At 44.2% G+C, this 18755-nt stretch overlaps 1 protein-coding gene across 4 annotated transcripts; it reads left to right on the top strand.

Moving 5' to 3' along the window:
* The first annotated feature begins 2888 nt into the window (after nucleotides 1-2888).
* Nucleotides 2889-18612, top strand: LOC127007009 (mucin-5AC-like). 4 transcript variants are annotated; one of them, XM_050877480.1, is made up of 10 exons: nucleotides 2889-3080; nucleotides 6409-6635; nucleotides 7108-7258; nucleotides 7763-7894; nucleotides 8065-8138; nucleotides 8568-8884; nucleotides 9282-9381; nucleotides 9570-9676; nucleotides 9947-10027; nucleotides 10215-18612. In XM_050877480.1, exons 1-10 carry the CDS (start codon nucleotides 2944-2946, stop codon nucleotides 12495-12497), a joined length of 3609 nt encoding a protein of 1202 aa, XP_050733437.1. In that variant the 5' UTR covers nucleotides 2889-2943; the 3' UTR covers nucleotides 12498-18612. The 4 variants fall into 4 exon arrangements, with proteins under 4 accessions (XP_050733437.1, XP_050733435.1, XP_050733438.1 ...); XM_050877478.1 differs by having other exon boundaries at nucleotides 9279-9381; XM_050877481.1 differs by lacking the exon at nucleotides 2889-3080 and adding an exon at nucleotides 4134-5056 and having other exon boundaries at nucleotides 9279-9381.
* Nucleotides 18613-18755: the final 143 nt, after the last annotated feature.

The raw sequence follows: 18755 nt of genomic DNA, 5'->3' as shown, positions 1-18755 counted from the left end.
TCATTAATGTATACGAATTAACGCGATCAATTAAGGTTTAGTTTATGCTTACAAAATAATAATATTGCCACGAATTGCTGTTGTTATGAAGCTTTGTAACTCTCTCTCTCTCTCTCTCTCTCTCTCTCTCTCTCTCTCTCTCTCTCTCTCTCTCTCTCTCCTCCAAATATCTCTTTCAGGTCATCTTTCATTTCTCGCAATCTCTTCTATTTTTTTATATGTCTTTATCTTTCTTGTCTCTTCTTCATTCCCTCTTTTCATTTGCCTCTCTCTCTCTCTCTCTCTCTCTCTCTCTCTCTCTCTCTCTCTCTCTCTCTCTCTCTCTCTCTCTCTCTCTCTCTCTCTCTCTCTCTCTCTCTTTCTTTTTCCCACCTCCTCGATAACTCTGAAAACTGACGACATCCTCTGACGGGCTCACCAGCCCGTGCCCTCCTTTATAGGAGACAAATCAACAACATCTCCCGGAATGGTGTTTTGTACCGGTATAATTCTGCATAAGGTCTTTCTAAGGGACCTGCTGACACTGAACAAAATAAAGTTTAGTACTGAAACGGCCTTATTATTACCGGCGTCGCAGACGCCGATCAACAAATTGCCCATCTAGTTGTTATTGTTGTTGTTGTTCTCTTCAAGTTGTTTTCCTGGCATACCCATGCATTGTAGACATGACATCGTATAATAACATTTGTTAGCCCTGATGAACCCTTCAATATAGCGTTATAAATACTTTTTTTTTTTTTTTTTTTTTTTTTTTACTTCTTGGCCTGTGGCGCCGGTAGGCCTTCATAGGAGGGCCTGATGGTCAGCCCCAGCCTTTACTTTTCAACATTTTCCATTTTAGACCCCTAGTTGCATAATATAAATTGTTGAGGGTGTGTTGAAGGGTCATGCGACGCCGATCTAGCACAGTTTTTGTGCTATTAACACTTGTTATTTATCACTTTTTTGTCTGCTGGTGATACTGAGAGATTTCTTATTATCTCATTTTCTTATTTAATTGTTCTTATCTCATTGTTCTTACCTCATTGTTCTCACCTATTTGTATTTTTTAAAGGATAAAAAGTTCGCATAGTGACCCGTCTTTTGAAACTATCCTTTATATATCTCTACAACTTTTATAATGTCTTTAGGATATCACCAGACTAACTCTAATCGTGTATATTATTACCACTACTACTACCACACACACACACACACACACACACACACACACACGTTGACGCACAAAGACATCATATCCTTCCGAGAAACACTTTAAGTGGTGCCAGAATAGGAAAAGATGCAGCTTAAAACTCGTTGCATCAAGCCACTGCTTGTCTTCTTGATGCAATGCTCTCTATTTAGCTTCAGTTCAACGCCTTATTCGCTCTAGTATTAGTGTTAGTATACAATGAAGGTGTGCATTGGGGTAGGTTATCAGTGCGAAGCTGACCTCAGGGGCATGTGTACGTGTAGCGCCTCTATTGTATGATTTTTGTGATTTATGTATTTGCGCAGATAAAAGATGATGTCTGATGTACGATACTTGACATTTATAGACATGAGTGTTTCCTATGGTTTGTCCCACATCCGTTTTGGTCTAATATCATAAGAGGCTTGACAGTGGTTTAGTCTTTGGTTATTAGCTTTTTCAATTAAGATAATCATTAATATAATATAAAACAAAAAATATATGCCTTGTTACTAATGTCAGGTGTTCTCTTTCGCAAGCATATCTTATCTCGCTTAAATTTTTGTGTATTGATAATTTTCAGATAACAACATTGTAGTCCATAAGTCATACAGTACACTAGAGCTTCAAACTATATGTGACAAAATGATTGATTGATTGATAGTTTATTGTTGCAGGTAAACAACAAGGTAATATCAACCCAGATAAATAACACTCTGTCCTGCCTGGGGGTTGGGATGGCATGTTCCTCCCTTCTCCCTTGTTGTTTACCTGCAACAATAAACTTTCAATCAATCAATCAAGTATGAGAAAGGACAGCAAAAATTAAAAGCTGTACGTGATGGTGTTTATAGTGAACGAAAATAATTGACATAAGCAACACCATAGTATCCACACAGCGTAATTCCTCTACGATAATTATTCTATAAATTCGATAAATTAATGATGGTACTATGATCAAATAGCGTTCATACGATATACAGTATAACTTCTTGACTGTATTAAAACAAGTAATTTATAGTTAAGAGGGAATATATTTACGCGCCCATGTCTCGCTACCTACCTTACGGAAGTACTCCGTTATGTCGCCTACTAACCTTCAAACCTCTCTGAAAACCTGAGTAAAGAGTGTATATATTAAAAAAGAGTGAAAGTAGCTATAAATCAAGTGTACTGACCTGAACGTGTACTCGCAAATATAGACTTTATAAAACCTACACATGTATTAATAGTTGTATAATCACACTCTGTCCTGCCCGGGGGTTGGGATGGCATGTTCCTCCCTTCTCCCTTGTTGTTTACCTGCAACAATAAACTATCAATCAATCAATCAACTCAATACGACTAAAATACATGGAATGGAGAATGGTACAGGCTAGAGAAATATGGTAGAGAAATATAGAAAGTGTGGAGAAATATGGGAAGGTGAGAAAAGAGACACGTACAACAATCTAAGATAAAAGCGTACGACATCATTGACATCTGGCAACAAACAACACCAGTCTAACCCAATATATGGAATGGGAAATGGTACAGGCTAGAGAAACATGGTAGAGGAATTTGGTAGAAAAGTATAATAGAGGGTAGAGAAACTTTAATATGGTAAGGTGAACTCTAAACTATCAATCAATCAGGAGATACGTACAACAATCTAAGATAAAAGCGTACGACATCACTGACATCTGGCAACTCTGCATCCCGAAGGCGGCGAAGAAGAAAACAACACCAGTCTTACCCAAAACGTCCGGTGGGGAGGGTGTGCGGCGGTGGCGATGGAGCAGGCCAGCAGGTGCAGCCCCCCACTCACGCCCGGGCGGCAGGAGGCCTCGAGGGCGCCGTGGCCGAGGCACAGGATAATGCTGGCCAGGGGTGGCGCGGAGGCACGGGCCCGGCAGGACGAGAACGCGGGGTGAGAGCACTGACGAGGACCCGATAAAAATAGCTCCTGACGTCTGGTGAAGGAGTTGGAGGGAGGAAGAATGAGTAGTAGGAGGAGGGAGGAAGAAGAAGGAGGAGGAGGGAGGGAGGAAGAAGAAGGAGGAGGAAGAAGGACGAGGAGGAGGGAGGGAGGAAGAAGGACGAGGAGGAGGAGGAGGGGGGAAGAAGGAGGAGGAGGAAGAAAGAAGGACTGGGTAGGGAAGAGGAAGGAGGAAACATTTGGGTAGGGGAGAGAGGAAGGAGGAAAGACTGAGTAGGGGAGAGGAAGGAGGAGACATTTGGGCAGGGGAGAGGAAGGAGGAAAGATTGGGTAGGGGAGAGGAAGGAGGAATGACAATGATAGGGGAGAGGAAGGAAGGAGGAGGAATGACTAGGGTAGGGGAGAGGAAGAATGATTAGCAAAGGAATGAGAAGGTCGAGGAGGAAAATACACACACACAAATTTTCCTAGTACCCAGCAGGACATTATTATTTCAAGTAGATGCGTAAAGGGAAGAAGGAACAAGGAAATATATGCACTAATAAGGCGTGAGTGGGGGGGGGGGGGGGGCAGGAGATAACAACACTCACAAATTTTCCACCCAACCAGCAAAATATTATGTCAGCTTGAGATGTCAGACTTGCTGCTTGCCCTGTCTGTGAATGTGCATGCCTCTGGTTACCCTGCCATTTCCTTCTCATCTGTGTTTTATAACACTCTAAAGGAGGCACACCCATGGGCACTGACTCCCTTGCCATTCTATCGGTACAGCAGTAAGCATGTTATTGTCAAAACAGACTATCTTTTTATGAGTTAAAATAATTGTTGTTGTGAAGATAGTTTATTTGGACAATTTACGGTTTCAGCCAACCAACGATTTTCTTACGTGGTTCATGTTTTTCTGGTGACAGATGTAGTGAATTGCATGATTTTGTACCTCATTTCCGTCGCAAATGTCTACTTTTCGAGTTATGCCTATCCCCTTCCCTAAACGATCTTGGGGGACCTGTAGGAACATGGGGTTTTTAGGGTGGGGGAGATGGAATTCAATGTGAAGAAATTTCATGTTATGGAAATGGGAAAGAGTGAAGGGAGACCAAAATGGACATATAGAATGGGAGATTGAGAAATATTAAAGAAAGTTCAAGAAGAGAGAGATCTGAGAGTGACAATACAGGATAATATACAGCCTGAGAGTCATGTTAATAGGATATTTGGTGATACGAATAAAATGGTAAGAAATATAGGATTAGCATTCCACTACATGGATAAGGATATGATGAAGAAGCTAATAACCACTATGATTAGACCAAAGTTGGAATATGCAGAGGCGATGTGGTCCCCCCATAAGAAGAAACATAAAAAAACTCGAAAGAATACAAAGGATGGCAACAAAAATGGTTCCAGAACTGGAGGGGTTGACATATGAAGAAAGGTTAAAGGAAATGGACTTTCCAACACTGGAGCAAAGAAGAGATAGGGGAGACCTAATACAAATTTATAAATTACTGATTAAATTGGAAGAAGTAGATAATGAGGAGTTACTACTAAGAGATGGAATAAACACCGGGAACACAAGAGGACACAGTATAAAATTGAGGAAGGGGAGATGCTTGAGAGACATAAAGAAATATAGAGGTTTGGAACAGACTAAGTGAGGATGTAGTATCGGCGAAGAGTGTGCAAAACTTTAAGGAAAAGTTGGACAAATACAGATACGGAGACAGGACCACACGAGCGTAAGCCCAGGCCCTGTACAACTAGGTAAATTCATACACACACACACACATCAACGAGGTGATAATAAAGATAACTGATTGAACTGATAATGACTCCAGATACACACAGAACCACTGGAGACACACACACGTACACACACACACAGCACCAAGCCAGTGTCTGTCAACCAGGGACCCTACACCTGCCCTGACTACATCCTTAGTACTCTCGGGGCCATGCCAGTGAGGGTTTGTAAGCAGCAGACATGGGTGTTTTTATATTGGTGATGTAGAGTGCTGGGAAGGCTGCACCTGGATACAATCAGTAGTGGGATTATCAAGCACTCACAGGCAGACAAAGGGCATGTGCCGGAGGGACTGTGACAGGTGGAAATTATTTACAGAATGTAATCATTGGGTTTCTGGCTCAGTGTGGATGCGAATTCATACCTGAGTGAGACTAGTTTTAGTAGTAATTGTTTAATGTGAGGATTTCTTAGGTGCTGTTGTTCTTAGTGTGGGGTACCCAATCTGTCAGTCACTTGGCCACTTTTTTTTGCTTTCTGTAATTGTGTTACCAAATGTGCTTTTGTGAAAATTGAACACGCTGAGCAGATTTATCAGAAATGTAATCTTTCACTATTCAAGGTCATGGGACTTAAAATACCAAGAGCTGTTGATTTTGTTTATTACTTATTTATTGATGCTGGAAGGTGATGAAGTGGTAGTATGTCTCTCAGGCATCTTCCTTTCCTCGACTTTTTACTGTGCCCTCATGTGTTGCTGACGTTTCTTCCTTCTCTTAGTATTAGTAGTATAAGTAGACAGATTTATGACAAAATATAAATTGATGAATTACCTGCTTTATTATGTTCTAAAGTCAGAAAACACCAAGACAACTGATGATAGTGCTCCATCCATTACATCATTATTACTGTCAACTGAGGTGAACTTGGACCCAGAGGGAATTTGAACCTGGGGTGAACCTGACATTTTCTCGGTAAAAAAGTACAAAGTAGATAATGAAACTAATCAATTAAATTATCCATACTAGAAAGTTAAACAAAATTTCAAAAGAGGAAACTGGTAATATATATTTACTTACATGTTATTTTGTGAATAGTTTGTACAGTTTTGTTACCTGCAGTTTACAGGTTATGGCATGACAGCCTTTTGTTCTACCCTCCCATAGTGTGCCTAAAATCTGTGGATTGAAACACAAAGGAAAAAAACTATATGTATTCGGTCCAGATTCACCTCTCGTTGATGGTATGCATGTTGTCATCAGTTACTTTTATTTAGTCTTGTATTATGTATGTGACTTAAGTAATCACAATTCTCATCTGTCACAAAAAGGGTCTTCACATCTGTTTAAATTAGTGTGAGTTTATCTTCTGACCTTCTCATTCTTACATCCTCCTCATCATCTCTGGCCCACATTCCTTCACCCATCCACAGGTACAGCATCCAACACCATCTGGAAGAACAAGATTATAATGCTCATTCTCATCAACTCATTGGTTCTGGTTGTTTCTCCTCAATATCCAGATCTCCTTCCCTCGTGCCTTTGAGACGCTTCATAAAGGTTCCACTCTCCACAGGTACATCCAGCACACCATCCGGGAGAATGAGATAGTGATGCACATCCACCCGGGAGAGAGTGGGATGCAGATGCCTGATGAACCGAGTCACGCCACCTTGACCATACAAGCACGTGACCCCTCCACCAACACCACCACCACGCGCCGCTTCCACTGCACCTACCAGGGCTGTGACCGCACCTACAGCACCTCCTCCAACCTGCGCACGCACCTCAAGACACATAGAGGTGGGTGTTGGGATATGAGTGTGTGTGTGTGTGTTTACCAAGATGTAGTTTTCTTTGTCTTTACAGTTTTTATTGATGCTCATACGGGTCACTGTTTAAGGGGTTCATGTTTTGGGTTTAAGATTGAATGCCCTTCCTGACACCACACAGCAACACCACCACCACTACCCAATTCTATGTACAATTTCACGCCACCATTACCATCTTAAAACTTGATCACGCTCCACCATCTTGCCTCATCATCCCTTCACTACCAACACTATTTACACCATTATCGTTTTGAAAATTCATCTCATCACACCATCACCAACTTCACCACTCCATCACCACCATCACCATCTTGAACATTCACCACCTTACTTCTCCGTTACTCCACCACAATCACCATTTACACCATTACCATCTTGAAAATTCACTTCATCACCACATCGCCACCAACTTCACAACTTCAGTACCGTCACTTCACCCGCAGGCGAATACCGCTTCCAGTGTCTGGCTACGGGGTGCGGCAAGGCCTTCCTCACCTCCTACTCCCTCAAGATCCACCTGAGGGTCCACGCCCAGCAGAAGCCATACACCTGCGAGAATGATGGCTGCAGGAAGTCCTTCACCACGCTGTACAGGTGAGGGCACGGGAGGACCAGGCAGGAAGGAGGAGGAGGAGGCTAGGGCAGCAAAATGTATGGTAATTGTAATGATTGTGTGATGATATGATGATGTTCACTACAATGAGGGAGAAAGAGAGAGAGAGAGATCCAAGAACCAAGACATGCACACACATATATAATGTATCTCGTTCAGTTTCGTTCTCATAGTTATCGTGTTTTTATATGCCAGTGGGCGAAATAAGACTATTATTATTATTATTACTGGAGGTTGTATGATAATTGTCACATTTACATAATTGAAGAGGCTGAGAGATGCAAGCAATATGGCGCCACTATGAAATACTTGCCTGCGCCATGACGGGCTGGGGTCGAATACCATCCAGGCCCCTCAAATAAACCTACTGGCACTATAGGCTGACACGTAAAAAAAAAAAAAAAAAAAAAAAAAAAGTTAGGGTTGGAGGTTGTATAATAATTGTCGCATGACTTAATTAATCCTCCACCTCTCCCCCTCACCAGGCTGCGCGCCCACCAGCGTCTGCACAACGGCGACACCTTCAACTGCCATCAGGACGGGTGTGTGCGCATCTTCACCACACTCTCAGACCTCAGGAAGCACGTACGCACACACACGGGGGAGAAACCGTTCAAGTGAGTCTTTGCCCTTGTTCGCCTTTCATTTTTTTCTTATTGCCTATCTTTGTGTTCTGGGAGGAGTCACTACACACCATTTCGAGCAGCCAAGTACTAGTGGGATACAGTTGAGAGAGAAGGAAAGAGAGAGAATGTCACAGCTCATCCACATCTCTTCCCTGCGCCAGGTGTGAGGAGGATGGCTGCGGCAAGTCCTTCACCGTCAGCCACCACCTGCGGACGCACAAGAGGATACACACAGGTCTGTTTTTTACTCTAAAGAAAATAAATCATAAGTTCATCTACACACACTTTTTTTTTTTTTTTTTTTTTTTTTTTGTGTGTGTGTGTGTGTGTATGTGTGTGTGTGTGTTTGCCCTTGAGATTCTTCCTTTACTGTATTGATAAACAGTCCTTCAGTCAAAGCTATATACACACTGACCTCTATTACCAAGTCGTAGGGCCTTATTCTTAACCCCTTCAATACCCGAGCACACAAGGCTGTCATAGGAGTTTTGTGCATTTCTAGGGGTTGTTTAATGACCCTGGTGGTAGTTTGACCCTTCTTCTTTGCCATGAATCCACGGAAACACTCATTCGAACCTGATTGACCTCCCTTTCAGCCTTTGGAAACAGTTGATGTAAGAGGAGGATGTGCCTAAGATTACCAATCTTAATCTGCCTTTCACAGGTGAGAGGCCGTACCTGTGCGTCGAGGAGGACTGCCGCCGTGCCTTCACAACCAACTACTCCAGGAAGACTCACATGCTGGTACACAAGCGTCGAACGTCCTCCTCCTCCACCACCTCTCCTTCCTCAGCCCCAACCTACACCACGACCCACACGTCTCTCCTCCAGCCAAACAACCACTCCTCCTCCACCACTGCCACCACCGTGTCCTCTTCCACCACCACTTCTGCCATCCAGGGCCCAACGCAGGAAGCAGGAGAGGAGAGGATGGAGGGATGCTGTCGAGGAAGGGATGGTGATGCTGTGAATAAGGACGGGGTGAGTGAATGGGTTTGGGGTGGCATCTGTTTGCCTATCTGTCTCTTTTTTTTTTCCTTCCCCTTTGTATTTTCACTGTAGACGGGCTGGTGGGTGAGTGCAATGCCATACAGTTAGGTTCTTCAAGCTTTCCTCACTGAAATCCTGTTTCAATTCATGCTAGTATATGAGTTTAGATACTGACACCTCATAAATAACACCTTTATTTAGCACATGTTCCTCTAGTACCTTATGTGTTAACTAGACATCTGTTTATGAAGAAGTGTTAATGCAAATAATAGATCATTGCATCCTAGTACAGAGGTTTGACATGTACTTTGAAGAACCTTACTATACATCACTGATTATACTCATTCATTTTGTATTTCTCACTATACATCTTCCTCTACATCAGCAGGAAGGGAAGGAGGGGGTGAAGGTGGACAAGCCCAAAAAGGGAGGCTGCTGTGGAAGTCGTCAGCCTCCCCCGTCAACAGCCTCCAACTCAGAGCATAAAGGTAAGGAAGGTTCAGGTCCAGGACTTGGTTTGCGGGTACTACTTCATAAGCAGAAGTTGTACATACCCCTGGAGTTGGAAAACCTAGGTGCAGATGTAACAGCCAGGAACATCTTTTCGTTAAGTTTTGTGTTCATGGTGTGTTCCTGGCATGGTCATTAATGTGTGTTGTGTCATGTTGTGTTGCAGCGTTTGCCATCATCCCCGTGACCGGCGGAGAGAAGGACGGCCCCACCAGCCTCACCCTGCAAGAGTTCCTAGAGTCAGAAGCCTTCAAATGTAATCCCAACATGAAGGTGGGTGTGTGTGTGTGTGTTTGTATACTGCAAAGAAAAAGAATACCAAAAGAAAAGAATGAATACTATACATAAAAGAAATGAAAGAATACTAATCACCCTCTGAAATTGACCTCTCTCTTGGCCACTCATTTCTAGTTTCTTTATAGGAGCAGTGATTCGTGAGCTTTTTATATTTATTCATTTTGCTTCCTTTACTGTAAAAAGAAGTATATAAATTTCTGACAATGCTCCATGCCTAACACTTCTCCCCTGATTCTCTTGCTTCAGGTGCCAATTGTGAAGGCCACTGACGACACTACAGTGGGGCGCCTCCTACAGGACTCCCAGAGCCTGGCAGCCCTAGCACAGGTGGGTCTTTGCCTTCTGTTTGTCTGCTCACATGTTTTTCATTTGTTTCCTCAGAATGTGTGGAAAAGTTGGGTAAAAAGTAAATATATAAAAAATACTCTGGGATGATATGAGAAAAATAAGAGGATAAGCTGAAGAAATTGTGCAAATCAGTAGAAAATATCTTCATTTGTTGGTTCCTCCCCAGACTGGTGATGGGCGAGGGCTGCTGGAGAAGATCGCAGCGCACGCCGACATCTGTAAGTGTAACCCATGCCGCTGTGACCCAAGTCGGGGTAACGAATGTTCCTGTAACGCCATTGCCGACTCTGACACGTCCCCAAGCCGCAGCCCAGCCCACGAGCCATCACTGGCCTCAGAAGGGAACACATCACTTCACCAACCCAGCAAAAACAGTTACCAACAACCCAAACCTCACTCTGGCAAAGACTCCTTCCAACATACTGAACATCACTCTGCCAAGGAAGTTTGTCAACCACCTGAACCTCACCCCACCAAAGAGACTTTCCAGCACTCAGGGAAGAACTCTGCTTTTCAACAACCTGAGATTCACTCCTTCAAGAACACCTTCACTCACGCTGAACCTCTCACCAACAAGGACAGTTTTCCACACCCTGAGCCCCACTCCACTAAGGATGCTTTCCAACACTCTCAGCCTTGTGCAACCAAGTCTATGCTTCATCCAGATCTTCACTCTAAGGATGACTTTCCACAGGCAGAAGTTTCGTCCTCAACCATTAATGAGACTTCTTCCTCTACTGAGCCCTATCAGAACCCTCCTCAAAAGCCTAATATAGTTGCTAAGTCTCCTAATGATGGCTCCCAGGTCCTCCCCAGCTCCTTGCCAACCCTGTCTTTGAATGATAACTTAGCAACGTCAGATTCCTCTACGTCCTTGCCTTCTTCCTCCTCCTCACATCCTCCTCAGTCGTTATCCTCCTCCTCACATGCTCCCCAGACCCTCTCTTCACACCCAACCCAACCCCAGCGCCTTCACCCATCTCTAACCTCTGAAAACTCCATCGATGCCCCAGACCAACAAATTTCCGTGGCCAAGTTTCTGGAGGAGATGGTTGGCCCAGGGGAGTGTGGTCCTGGGGAGGTTGGTGGCCTACTTCCCGGTCTCTCAAGTCGTCCAAGTGCCTCATCTTTCCCCAGCCTGGAGGACATGGGTTCCCTGTCCTCCCCATCCATGGAGGAGTTGATAGGATCCCCAGTGTTCGGGGCAGGGGTCAAGTGTGAGTCAGGCTCCTTAGCACCCTGCACGGCCCTAGATCACACCTTTGACGTCGACATGGCTGCCTCTGACTTCTCTGCGGACTTTCCCTTCTCCTCCCCGAACATGATTGAGGCTCTCCTGACGGGTGATCTGCCGCCTCTCTCTCAGCCACCTTCCTCTGCCCCAAGCAAGACATCCTCTCTCTCCACACCAACACCTCCTCCCTTGCCTCACCCTCAGCCTTCCCTCTCAGATCCCAGCCTCAAGTCACCTTCTCCGTGCTGTGGTCAGTGGGAAGGGGCTAACAAGTCTTGCTGCACGTCTGGCTCCTCCTGTCCCCCGCCTGTCTGCTCCACCCCCATGCCTACCCCTCCTTCAGGCTGCTGTCGTCCGAGCTGGTGCAGTAAATCCCCCACATCTCTCATTGCCTCGCTCTCCTGCAATACACAAGAGACGCAGACAGGCTCATGCTGTGCCTCCAAGTCCAGTCTCCAGCCCTCCTCTCCCTCGCCTCCACCTCCCTCCCTTGTGTCCCAGCTGTGCCATACTTCAGCCCAATCTCAGGCCCCACCCCAGGCTTCATCACAGCCCCCAGCTCACTCTCAGACCTCAGACATGCAGTGTACATCAGCCAGCTCCCACCACACCATCTCATTCCCCTCCACTCATCACCACCATCACCCCCAGCCTGCAGAGCATCACCACCACCACCACCACCACAGTCAGCACCAGCAGCAAACCCCAGTAGTGAGAAAGGAGCAGACTCACCACCACCACCATAATCAACATCACCACCACCATCAACACCAGCAGCAACAACAGCAACATCTAGGAGGAACCTGCGAAAAATGCCCTCAATCAAAATCACCGCTGATCACCTCACTCCAGCATCACCATCACCTGGACGCCACCGACACCTTCCAGCAGGAGACGCGCACTGCTGACACCCACACCGGTACATCCTCAGGGCTGGATGTTATGCTGAGGAAGGAGGAGGGAGACCCGTGCTGCGTGGTCATCTGCACCAACAAACTGCAGCTGCTGAGGAGTGTGCTGGCGAGGTGTGAGTGTTCCGACCACAATGCCACAGTGCCGGTGGACCTCCAGGCACTGCTGAACGATGCCCTCATGGAGTGGGAGTCAACAGAGGGCACAGCAGCAGGAGGAGAGGGAGGCTTTGAGGACCCCACGGCCACGGCTCCTTCAGACAGTGAGCCCACGGCCGACGGTGGATCCAAGGCCTGGTCCTAGCCTCTCCCGGAGTACACCAGCCTGAGAGTAAATGTTTATAGTGGTGGATAGATTTGAGGTTGTCTCATTCATAATCTCTAGACAGTTTGTTTTTCTCCCAGTAAAAGGTGAGAGGGAAGGAGCAGAAAAATCATCTGACTGAAAATAGTGGGATACGAGAGTGTTAAAAAGAGTGAGTTTGAGAAAATGCCATATGGACAAAAGGCTGAGTGTAGCTTTAGGTTAAGACAGTGATATCTAGAAAAGTAACTAAGACATCTTTCAGTTATGGGTGACTTTTTGAGGTGTTCGGGGACTGGGAGTTGGGGCGAGTGAAGTGACAAACAAATATGGCGTGTGAGAAGAAATGTGTTTAAGAGGTTTGAATCAAGTGTTATGGAACTATTCCTAAACTGAGTGTGAATTGGAGTGTGGGTCTTGCTGCTTTGTGTGAGGCCAAGACTTGACACTCCTCCCGGTACTCAGCCTCGCGTGTTCATGATAGCCTTGGCCGGTGCCGTCTGGGTTGTGTCAGGGAGCACCTCATGGTACTTAATCCTCACTGTATCAGTGGAAATGTAAATACTATACACCCATGAAGACATAAAAGGAAGAGTGGGCTTCCTGGCTTGTTACAGGGCATTATACTAGTGGTTTGAGGGAGCAGGTTCTCCAGATGCATCACAGTACAGGCAGAGGTTGATGCAAAGGTGGAGGAGGTGTTGTGTGGTGAGGGGGGACAGTGATATGTGATGCTAATCATGTGATGGACTCCTGTGTTGGTTTTGCATGTGTAGAAGTTGAGAGTATGAGTGAAAGATTTAAATGGAGGCTAAATCACTCTATGGGTGTGGAGTGCAAATGGTGAATAACTAGTTCTCAGGAGCTGCCACGTGTAGGCTGGGCGGCCTCATGTAGTGGCTCCCTTGTATCCTTAAGTAAAGGTGAAGAGTGGTGGGGTGGATGAAGCTAATCAGGGGTTGAGTATGGATGTGGTGGTGTGAGTGACCCAACGTTGCCAGATTGTCTTACTTAGCCTCCTATGTTTGCCGATTTCTGACCCTAAACCTGCCTTGTCGACCCCAATAACTGCCTTTATATATAGTTATCGTTAAAATGGTTAATTATTGGTGTTTTATGGCAATAACTATGGCTCAGAAACCGATAAATTACGAGGCTCTGAGTACGATAATCTGGTAACGGTGGGTGTGACATGTTGGGAAATGGCTCATGATCAGACCCCAAGCACAGGTATGGGAGGTATATGGTATGTTTCCCAGGGCATTGAAGACTTGGGGTACAGAGGACCTGGGTCATTATATTCTCAAACTCTTCCACCTCTTACATCAATTATTTCCAAAGGTCTAAAAGGAGATCAATCAGGTTTTTCATGAACCAAGAGAGCCCAGGTTCGATTCCCAGGCGGAGTGGAAAAATTGGGGCGGCTTTTCCGATACCCTATGCCCCTGTCCACCCAGCAGTGAATGGGTACCAGGTATTAATCGGGCGTTGTGTCTCATCTCCTGGTATCTGTTCTCTTCTCCTATAATTCCTTCCCCTTCTGTCTCTCTCCGGCATATGACCACAGATGTTGCGCCAACTAAACGAAACTTTCCAAACTTTTCGGGTTTTCAAAGAGTCCTTTTTCACAATCATAGCAAAGAGGAAGGGTCAGACTACCACCAGGGCCATTAAACTACCCCTGGAAATGCCCAAAACTCCTACAAAAAGCGTGTCAAACATGTGTGGAAGGTTTGAGCATATGCCCCTTGTTGTTATAACCTTCAGGTACTTAGAAATTCAGGATATAAAAGGGAGGTTAGTGGGTAGGGAAACCTGTGTTCGTACCACATAGAAAGGCCATGGTATTGGATGTTTGGGGTCTGTTCATGAGTCTGAATAAGGATTGATTTTGATGCTTAGTGTGGTGAGGTGAGGGCAGGATATGCTGGTGTTAGGAGATGTGTGTTTGTGTGTGTGTTGTAAAGATGTAAAATGATGAGTGAGAGTTATTATTAGTGTTCTTTGTGGAGTGCATCAGAATAATATTAACCAGTGACCATCGGTGTCAGATATTTTCCTACCAGAGGCTATGCAGTGCCAGTAACAAAGCATTATTAGAGTATACAAGAGAGAGAGAAAGACAGTAGTGTTCTCATCCCCTCGGAGGAATACCAGGGGACAGGCATCAGGGCAGACAAGTAACGTAGAAGAGACATCGATAGCCGCACCTCACAAACTCAGAAATTATTTTTTTAGGTCGTACATGTAAGTCATATCAGTACCATCAACAGCACTTACAGGTATTGAGGTGCTAGGCCTGGGTTCATGATAAGGATAATCTTTCTGGGTGTAACATTTTATTACCGGAATTTGGGTCGACTTAATCTCATGGTGTACCGAAACGCATTTTATAGCAGACTTGTGTTTTCAGAGCTGTTATGTTGTATTGGTCGTTATTCAGTGTGATTCTTAAGCATCAGGTATACGGAGATTAGTGGAAGGCAAGAGTGTTGGAGATACGTTTGAAGACTGTTGAGGGTTGTGTTGAGTAAGGAGTATACCAAGAATGAGCTTACTGTTAGATTGAAGTGGTTGTGAAGATGTTGTGTGAAGGGTGTTAACATGTGGGAGAGGGCGTCAGAGATACAGATAGATTGATAGATGTTGCAGTTTCGTGAGTCGGTAATCGCAGAAAGAAGAAATGGCAGCATCAGAGAAGGTCATGTGCTCCCATAGTCTTCCTCTCCTAATACCTATGGGAGTATGTGCAGTTGGCTTCAGCTCTGAGATGAGACAAGGTCGTGCCACTGATGGTGTTTGTGGGCCGTGTGTTAGCTAGTAGGGTCTCAGGGATGGTTGTATACCCTCATAGTGTTCTCTCCCTTGACTTCCTGATGGAGTCTTCGGTATCTCGTGCATAATGGGACCCTTAGTTGATGTCACTTCCACCTATCTTCGTTTCTTATAAGCCTTTGTTGTGGACTGGTTATAACTCATTTGTGTGTTGATGGAGGGAGAATGGGAGGAGGTGGAGGGCTGAGGCATGGGTTCCAAAGACTGAGTATGGTTCAGGTTTCATTTCGTAGATGTTTATTGTATGGATAAAGTCATTGCTGTGTTGTGGTGTGCTGGGTCCCAGATCACATTGGAGGGAATTTGACTAATTTGCATCATTTAATAAAACATGTTAATATGATAGGAATGGCATTGTTAGACTGGAAATATTACTGAGGATTGAATTATGGATTTTTCCATATAGATATTCACCAAAGAGTTGTGATTGCAGAGGAATAGAGTCAAGACAGACCCTAGATCTATAGTGAACCAATGGAGGTTGATACTTATGGTGGTGGGGATGAAACGGTTTAGGAATATATGATTCTGAACAAAAGGTTTCAGAGACAATAATCAGTGAGGTTTGTTTCAGTCGAGGAAAACACACACACACACACACACACACACACACACACACACACACACACACACGCAAGGATGCTGTAGTCTTTGCCAAATGTCCCCGTGTTCAAGTCTAAAGTTTGATCTGTGATTCCTTCAACAGTGCAATGCCTTGACTGTGGAAAGCAAAGCACGGTGAATGCCCTCGGAGATGCGTTACTCGGATAAGCTGTGAATTCTTTGCTTCCTGAAAATTGTAGACGTACTTAACATTTCTCTCGGTTACGCATAATTTTTTTGGTGTGTAAGCCCAGTTAACTCGAATGTTTTTCCTCGTTGCTGCAGTTGGTGATAATTCGTACGAGACGCTCAGTTAGTTCGCCTCTCCTCCTGAAACCTTAATTATGCTATTGAGTAATGTGTTTTCTCTTATTTAGGGGGAGAGGCCAACAACCTTGCTACCATTCATTTTATTTCGGACTATAGTTGCAAGTTTGGATAATAGTATGTGTTTCAAGGAGGATGTCACTATAGTATGAACATGAACTGACAATAACAATCAAAACATCACATGGGCATAGGCTGTTTGGGTGCTTATCTCCTCACTAGAAGCACCCACTTTTTACCCCATAATCAATATAAACGTACGCAAGTTTTACATCTACTCGCAAATATATGTCTAAATCAATCACCAGAGCACAAGTTTGTTTGCTAAACTTCACACTTAAGATTAGGCCCAGACCAGCCTATGCCCATGTATCACACACTGAAATATAAGAGAATGAAAGAACTAATGTGAATGTAGAACTGATTTTATATTTTGTCTGTGGTATTGACTCGTGTTGTTTGTCCAGTGTGAAGCGGAAGTCACTCCCCACCGTGTCTGTATCTGTGCGTGTGTGTGTGTGTCTGTATATGTGTGTGTGGTGGGGGTGATGGAAGGAAAGGAACTAGTACATTCTGTATACTTTTAGGGATGGGTTTAGGAAAGTGGAGGGTTATTATTAGTGCAAAGATGTGATATGTTTTAGCCAAAAGTAAACTGAATGTAAATGAGAAGTATATAAAAAGAGAATGTTTGAGTATGCCGAGGGATGGATTTACGAAAGTGAAGGGTTATTATTAGTCCAAAGATGTGATATGTTTTAGCTGAAAGTAAACTGGATGTAAAAGAGAAATATATAAGAAGAGAATGTTTATGGTGAGGGATGGATTTAGGGAAGAAAGAAGGGATTTTCATTAGGATTGGAAGGATGTGATGTATGGTAGGGAAGGAATGTATGTAGGAGAGGAGTATTTCTTGATGTATGTAACTTTCCCTCCCTTTTTTCCCCTTCTACAAATGTTTCCCTTCCTTCCTTCCTCTTCCATAAATATTTCCCTTTCTTTCTCCCTTTCTTCTCTTCCACAACTGTTTCCTTTCTCCCTTCAACAAATGTCTCCCTTTCTCACCCTTCCTCAAATGTTTCCCTTCCTTCATCCTTTTTCACAGATGTTTTCCTTCCTTCCTCCCCCTTCCACAAATGTTTCCCCTCCTTTCTTTCCTTCCTTCTTCCCCCTTCCATAGATGTTTCCCTTTCTTCATCCCCTTCCACAAATGTTTCCCTTCCCTTCTCACCCTTCCACTAATGTTTCCCTTCCTTCATCCCCTTCCACAAATGTTTTCCTTCCTTCCTCCCCTTCCACAAATGCTTCCCTTCATTCATCCCTTCCACAAACATTTGCCTTCTTACCTCCCTTCCTCCCCCCTTCTGCAAATCCCACTCCTTTCCTCCCTTATCAAAAACTCCCCATCCCCATCATTCCCCAACTTTATCACTGAATCCCCTAGCACTCCTACCCCTGAGATTCTAATTCCCCCCCATTACCTTGCCTTCCTCCCCACTCCTCTCCCCCCCCTCCCTCACTCCTTTCCCCACCTCTTTTGGACACTTATCAAAAGGACCTCATCACTAAACTTCATCCCCACCTTTCCCCGGATCCTAAAGTCACCCCCTTCACTAATCTTGTCACCTCACACACTCATTTTTAAGCCCCATTTCCCTCTTTCATCCCTATTCAAAAGTAGATTCCTATGCCTTACTATTTCCCCTATCTCCATCACTAAACTTCATTCTCCACCTTTCCCCGGATCCTAAAGTCACCCCCTTCACTAATCTTGTCACCTCACACACTCATTTTTAAGCCCAATTTCCCTCTTTCATCCCTATTCAAAAGTAGATTCCTATGCCTATACCCTTGTCTCCTATTCCCCTCTCCATCATGTCCCATATCCACCGTTTCCTTTGCCATTTCCTGATCCATACCTAAAATTCTCTCTCTCTCTCTCTCTCTCTCTCTCTCTCTCTCTCTGTCCTGCCTGGGGGTTGGGATGGCATGTTCCTCCCTTCTCCCTTGTTGTTTACCTGCAACAATAAACTATCAATCAATCAATCAATCTCTCTCTCTCTCTTTGTCTTGTTATTTTTATAGTAAGTTAAAAATGTTCCCCACCAAAAATTATTGTGATGAAAGTTACCCTGTGCGAAGTTATTTTTTTTATATATAATTAAGATATTGTTATGTATAATTGTCTGGTGTTGAGCATATTTGTTATCCGTGTGTGTGTGTGTGTGTGTGTGTGTCCCAGGAAACTCACACTTCACATGTTAAAAGACAAATAATCGTGGTTTTCTGATGTAAATAAGAATAATATATAGTTTATTTATATATGAAATATATATATGCAGAAATGTTTCTTTTGTTTTTTACTCAATACAGTCCATGCCTCAGTGGGGTGACTGGATTTCCATAAAAATTGTGATCAAAGCCGAAATTTTGTATAAAACCAAATACAAATCAACTAATTTTGCATTTCATTCATTGGGTGGATGGTAAAAA

This window comes from Eriocheir sinensis, chromosome 34 (assembly GCF_024679095.1).
Source record: "Eriocheir sinensis breed Jianghai 21 chromosome 34, ASM2467909v1, whole genome shotgun sequence".
NCBI classification, from domain to species: domain Eukaryota; kingdom Metazoa; phylum Arthropoda; class Malacostraca; order Decapoda; family Varunidae; genus Eriocheir; species Eriocheir sinensis.
The sequence above is the reverse complement of the archived record's forward strand: the minus strand, read 5'-3'. Positions and strand labels throughout refer to the sequence as shown.

What these genes read in the sequence shown, in the direction of transcription:
- LOC127007009 (XM_050877478.1), top strand. Translation starts at nt 2,944, where the DNA reads ATGGAGCAGGCCAGCAGGTGCAGCCCCCCACTCACGCCCGGGCGGCAG. An exon ending in TCCTTCACCACGCTGTACAG is followed by an intron (nt 7,259 to 7,762) that starts GTGAGGGCACGG and finishes CCCCCTCACCAG; the next exon opens with GCTGCGCGCCCACCAGCGTC. An exon ending in ACGGGGGAGAAACCGTTCAA is followed by an intron (nt 7,895 to 8,064) that starts GTGAGTCTTTGC and finishes TCCCTGCGCCAG; the next exon opens with GTGTGAGGAGGATGGCTGCG.